The sequence below is a fragment of the Apaloderma vittatum genome, unplaced genomic scaffold, assembly GCF_000703405.1.
Source record: "Apaloderma vittatum isolate BGI_N311 unplaced genomic scaffold, ASM70340v1 scaffold22035, whole genome shotgun sequence".
Lineage (NCBI taxonomy): Eukaryota > Metazoa > Chordata > Aves > Trogoniformes > Trogonidae > Apaloderma > Apaloderma vittatum.
Window position 1 is genome coordinate 1,975 of NW_009715712.1, and position 6,495 is coordinate 8,469.

Below are 6,495 nucleotides of genomic sequence, written 5' to 3' on the forward strand. Positions count from 1 at the left end.
GCTCTAGTTGACCCTGCTCTGCAACACTTGTCTGAAAGGTTAAGCCCAAAGGGAGAGTTTGCTAGCAGGAGGAAAAAGTCCTAAGAGAAATACTTAGGAAAAGAGTACTTCAGCTTCAGGAGTCTAGTGGAGTGGCAGAAAGCCAGCTCTCACGGCAGACAGTGCAAAGCTGTAGGACTCGTCCACTGAAGGAACCAGACAGAGTAAAAAAAAAAGGACAACTGTCAAAGTCTGATTTGTTTGTATAATTTTCCCAAAAGCTTATGGATATAAAAGAACCAGTAGTTCATACAGTTTCATACCTAGTAATGCAGCTGTAAATGGAGGAGCTACCTAGTCACTGTCTTCAAGGTAGCCACAGAAAGTCACACTGTAGCATGGCACCCTGAGCTTCCCCTGGTGTGGTGCTGGTGCCTCTCCCGCAGTGTGTGACAGTGGGATGCACACAGGGGAAGTCCTTGTTGCAGGGTCCTTGCAGTCTTTTGCAGTTCTTTTACAGCCTTCAAGATACTCCCTGTCCTGCTGTCCTAGGATTTGCCAAAATAGGCCTTTCAGTTTATCCATTCTCTTCCTTTTTTTGTTTCTGTCTTTGGATTTCTTATAGTCCTTAGTAGTTTAGAAGCATTTCTTCTGGTACTTGTGGGTGATGAGTGTTGCCAGTGTACCTTGGAAAAGCATGAGTGAAGCTCCAGCTGGAGTTTCCTGACAATTTCAGAGGAGGAATACACCTCTAATGCCACAGAGTGACTGTCAGGTAGACAGATCCTAAAAACTAAACACTAAAACCTAAACAAAAGTTAGGGCACCTACATTTGCATAAGTTTTTTGCCTTAGCAAGTCTCACAAACTTACCAAAATCCATCTTTCTAATATTTTACCTGTTATTTCTCTAAGCTGTTTCAAACTTTAAAACTTTCTGCCTGAATCAATTCATTCATTCCACGGGCAACATGAGCATTTAGATTAATTATTATTTTTTCATCAGTGATTTTGTTTTGTTGATTCGTGCCCTCTCTTACTCTCCGCTTTATTTAAAAAAAAGTGCTGAGCTTTTCTATTGTCTTCTCAGAGGACAGACTTTCCATTCCCTAGATTATCATACCTTCTCCAACAAATGGGCAGAGGAGAGGGAAGAAAACATTTTGAGGGAAAATAGGCTTCAAAGTTCAAGTAGGGCATTTCAAAACTTGTTTCACATCCTGTGTTTGTTTTGCAGGGAGTTTCCGCAATGGAGAAGAGGGAAAGTGATAATCACACCATTGCTCAGAATGCAGGTCAGAGCATCATGCCGAGAAGAAACACAGGGAACCTTAGCAACTCGGTAATGTTTCTGTGACAAAGCAGTTCATCTGTCATGAGGAATACTGTAGTCTTTCATTCAATTTTGTCTAGAACCACTGTGTTCTCATCACACTGGCATATCAACAATACTTCTAAAGTGTTGTCACAATATGGACATGAAAAGATAAAAAGGTAAAAAATGAGAGATAAAAAGTACATCATTTGGGCCAGCTGAAAACCACATGAGGTTAGTTGCTAGTTGCATTTTACTAGATGAGCAAAGCTCTGTAGAAATGATTTGGAATTTTTACACACGCATATAAAATTAATCTTTTGGAGAGTCTTCATAATTGCCACATCAAATTCAGTAAGGTTTTCACATCACACAAAAACGTCCAGGAAAAAAATCAACTCCAACAGCTTTTGCCTCTTCAATTCCTGATGCACAGAAGTAGTTCAAGCTACAACTTTCTATTCTAATGTGAACTGTCTCACCAGTTGTGAAATACTAAATTAAGCTTCACAGACTCTCTCTTCAAGAAAGAGGTATCTCTAGGTGAAACTTGGTTCAGATGTGAATCTCTGTATAATTTATACCAACTTCCGATACTGCAATGCATAGACTACACTCTTCTTCACAGACTAAAGAATAGAAGTTACTGAGGTTACACCTTCGCTGTTACAAAGATACATTTTTGCCACCAGATAAACTGATAGTAGCTATTCAGCTAAAGAATCCCAATGAAGACCATACTCTTTACTTTCATCGTGAGGCACTGTAGGCAAGCCGGTCAGACATGTAGGAAACAGGCTATCTTGTCTCCAATTATGATTTTAGAGCAAGATAGTAATGTACATTTTTTATCTCTGTTAAAAGAAAACACCTATGTATCATTGAAGATGAACACAAGGCTTGCACCCACTTACCCTTGTATTACCTATAAATAGTAGTGCCTTGTTTGACTTGACTGTTAAATCAGCTTCAATGTAATATTTGATTCTTAGAATCATAGAATCATAGAATGGCCTAGGCTGGAAGGGACCTTAGAGATCATCTAGTCCAACCTCCCTGTTTTGGGCAGGGACGCCACCTCTTGACTAGACCTGGCAACACATGGGGACCGAGTGGGAATCGAACCCGCGACCTCAGTGTTGGTCCTTGTTGCCAGCACCGCACTCAAACCACTGAGCTAATTTGATTCTTAAAAATAAAGCCAGATAATCTTGGTGATATAGGAAGATCACCTGTATTCTAACAGAGCACTAACTTACATCTTCCAAACTACTGATATTTGCCTTCGTCAGAATGGACAGTGCCATTTCACTGTCTGGAGATCTGCACATCTGCCACATCAGTCACTCTAAAACTGAGCCACTGCAGCATTAGTTCAGTTTTACTGTATTTGTTAAAGGACTTATATTTATTACGTAATGTTAGCAGTTATACACCACTGGACAGCTGTCTGCTGCATCAAGTGCAATGTCCTGCTATTGGTACAAGTGTTTTAGTTTTGTATGTATACTGATGATGTACCTCTTCCATGAACTACACCTATGGGACAATCTCAGTGTAAACTAGTGTATATTACACTAAAATTTTGTACTAGCTTAGCTCTTTTTAAAGTCTCTGAAAAATTCTGCAAAGATCTCATCTTCTGTGAGACTAGAATCAAGCCATGCCTACTTGGCAGGAAAAAAATCAGCTTTTTAAACAAGTGACTCAACTGCAAAAGTTTTCTTAAAAGTTAAGGTCACACTAATACATTTGTGAAGGAGAGGAAGAACACAGGACTTAATGCTGGAGTTGACAGATGCTCAGATGGCCTTACACACTGAATCCCAAACACTTCTACTTACATCCTTAATCATAGAATCATAGAATCATAGAATGGCCTCGGCTGGAAGAGACCTTAGAGATCATCTAGTCCAACCTCCCTGTCATGGGCAGGGACGCCACCTCTCGACTAGACCAGGCAACACATGGGGACCGAGCAGGAATCAAACCCGCGACCTTAGTGTTGGTCATTGTTGCCAGCACCACGCTCAAACCACTGAGCTAACGGGCCCCCCTAATCCACTAATTAAATGTTATTAAAATAGCAGTGACTGAATGAAATATTTTATTTTCTCAACTCTGGATTCTGTAATTGTGCATATTATTTGGGCTGCATCATTAAGCCTGTAGCTGAAATTCGACATTTGAAATCTGTAGTTCATATTATAAGAAGCTGTAATGATGCTTCTTCACATATGCAATCCATCTCCTCTTGTGGTGTAGTTAACTTCCTCGAATTAAAATCTATTTTGAAATCACCACAAATAATGCATGATGAATGAGAAATCTATGCTAAAAGTGCACTGCTCAACTACTGTTTGAAATGTTATGTTTTCAAGCTACCTTGTCTTTAATAGTATGTATGTTTTGCATATGGTATCAGTGCAGCACAGTGTAAAAGCCATTACAAATAATGTCACTACTGAAGTTCTAATATTCTTTTGAACTCACTTGGTATTTCCTTTCCATCCTTGCCAGAATGTGGATATGCAAGCCACCAATGCACCAGAAGCAGCTGCACTTTTTAATTTACATCAAGGGCACCATTTTGGTGAGCTTGAATGCTCTTCAGAACAACGCTGCAAACAGGATCTGTTCCCCAAGTGGCACTTGCCAATGAAGATAGCATCTGTAATCTCATTATTAACATTTATTTACACTTCTGTGAGAGATGTCATATATCCTTTTATAACCAGAAATGAAAATGCTTTCTATAAAATTCCAATCCTTGTCATAAACAAAGTTTTACCAGTAGTTTCAATTACCCTTTTAGCACTAGTATATTTACCAGGAACATTAGCTGCTGGTTTCCAGCTGTACTTTGGCACCAAGTATAAACGGTTTCCCCAGTGGTTGGATCGATGGATGTTATCAAGAAAGCAATTTGGACTTCTCAGTTTCTTCTTCGCTGCAATGCACGCCTGCTATAGCTTATGCTATCCCATGAGAAGATCATACAGATACAAGCTGCTGAACTGGGCATTCCAGCAGGTATGATGGGCACACAAATGCCAATCCTTCTGTATTCAGAAAGCCTTGTTTTGGTCATTCAAGCATATCTGGATACAGGGGAAGCCATTTTTACTGCCTTCACTTATTTTGAAGCCAATTCCTACAGAGCACTGTTAAGGGATGGAGCAGGACCTAGTTAAAGCATGTAACAGAGACTCGAGAGTCATCATGACTATGCCGGTGTGTATTAAATAAGTAATTTTCTTCATTTGGGATTTTGTATCTCTGTAAAATGCACATAATTATACCTGCCTCACAGGAACATTTAAGTCTTTGGCACACTATTAGCTTATAGAATGGCCTAGGCTGGAAGGGACCTTAGAGATCATTTTAATCCAGCCTCCCTGCTGCCAGGGACGCCACCTCTCCACTCGATCAGGCAACACATGGGGACTGAACGAGAATCGAACCCACAACCTTAGCGTTGTTAGCACCACGCTCAGCTGACTGAGCTAACCAGCTTAGTGTGGATTCTTCTCTGCACCAGTGGATTCTAACTATCTACAAAAGCTGAACACACACTGGTTTTAGACATACTCTTTGTAAAGTGAATTAGCCAGTGATGAAGGATAGCTGAGCTAAATCACAAGAATCTGCATTTACCAGAAACTACATTTGTGACCACTGATGGCTCCACCATTGGGCTGATGCACACTAACTTGTTAAAAGACAGAATTTCAATCATGGTTCTGAGTCATGGGCAATAATTGGCTGGCAAAGCTCTCAAAAATCCACTGTGACTAGAGAGTACCTAATACTTGCATATTGCCTTGAGTGCCATAAGTATTGCAGTATAAGGAATATTCGAATATAAGATACAGACTGCAAAAATGTACATTTTTATTACCCTCAAAGTCTAATCTAGAATTATATTAAAACAACAGTATGTGTAGCACCTTCTTAAGAATTCTGTAAACCATCAAACTACCTGTTGAAAACTCTGAAATCAATCTTACCAGTAATGTGATTACCAGAAATTTCCTTGTGATTCCAATCCTCAAGATGAAGAAATGGTCATATTTGAGGCATATTACACCATGGGGATCACTAGCAGCATCAAAGGGCTATTGCAAGTACTCATAATGAGGAGAAGCTTTGACATCAGTTTACTGAAATTGCAACCTTTTCATCCATACCAACCATCATATTCAGTGCAGCTGAAGGTACAAAGTTGTTGTTTTTCGAAAGGTAGAGCAAATATCGTGGCAGGATACCATCATTAAGAAGGCCTGCTGAATTAGCTCCTTAAAATAATTCTGTTAATATATTTCTTGTTGTTACAATCTCTCAGATATGGTATGTAGCCATAGATGGAATTTTTTTTTCAAAGAATAACATTTCTCCTGCTGTGAAGGCAGGCTAACAGGCCTCAGAACTAGTCTCTCTTGGGCCAAGATGCTGATGAAATCTAAATTCTTCTCACTTAAAGCTCACCTTTGCTCTACAGATACGAGTGGACTTTGTCATCAGAAGTAAATAGCAGCTACATTCAGATACATTCAAACAAACAAATAAAAATATGTGTTTCTTGTCTTATTTCCTGAATATTGTGGGGAAATTAGCTGTAGTGTGCCAATCTGTCATTTTAAATACTGTGTTCTTTTGGCAGGTCAAACAAAAAAAAGAAAATGCCTGGATTGAACATGATGTTTGGAGAATGGAGATTTATGTGTCTCTTGGAATTCTGGGACTTGCTTTGCTGGCCTTGCTGGCAATAACATCAATCCCATCTGTCAGTCACTCTTTGACCTGGAGAGAGTTCCACTACATTCAGGTATGCATAAAAGTCATTATTGTATGTCAATAGTCCTCATTTGTGGGACTGTTACCATCTAAGACCATTAGGAGTTAGAAATATCAAATACAGAGGAGTTAGTGAAGCCAATCTAAAGGCTTGTTCCATACTCTGTTAATTGCTTTGTGAGAAATGTTCATTTAATTTGTTATTTTGTCAGGAGAAAAGGCTGTCAGGTTCAGGGTATGAAGTGGGAAAAAAGACACCTCCAACTGGCTTTTTTGCTTCTTTGATCTGGTGACCAGCAGCAGTTGTCCTTTCAGGACCTATTTGAGGTCAAAGACCCCTGGTGCTGAAGGCATTTCAGCTGTCTTCTGGCCACGTTATGTTTTAAGAATGCCCTGGGTCCTGC

General features: G+C 39.6%; 1 protein-coding gene across 1 annotated transcript in view; it reads left to right on the plus strand.

Annotated features, from left to right (window-relative positions):
- The first annotated feature begins 1,228 nt into the window (after window positions 1-1,228).
- The window catches only part of STEAP1 (six transmembrane epithelial antigen of the prostate 1), a 6,856-nt gene continuing 1,589 nt past the window's right edge, over window positions 1,229-6,495 (plus strand). The window contains exons 1-3 of the mRNA XM_009869272.1: window positions 1,229-1,321; window positions 3,815-4,327; window positions 5,958-6,122. Coding sequence (XP_009867574.1) covers window positions 1,229-1,321; window positions 3,815-4,327; window positions 5,958-6,122 — 771 coding nt within the window. The remainder of the gene's footprint in view (window positions 1,322-3,814; window positions 4,328-5,957; window positions 6,123-6,495) is intronic.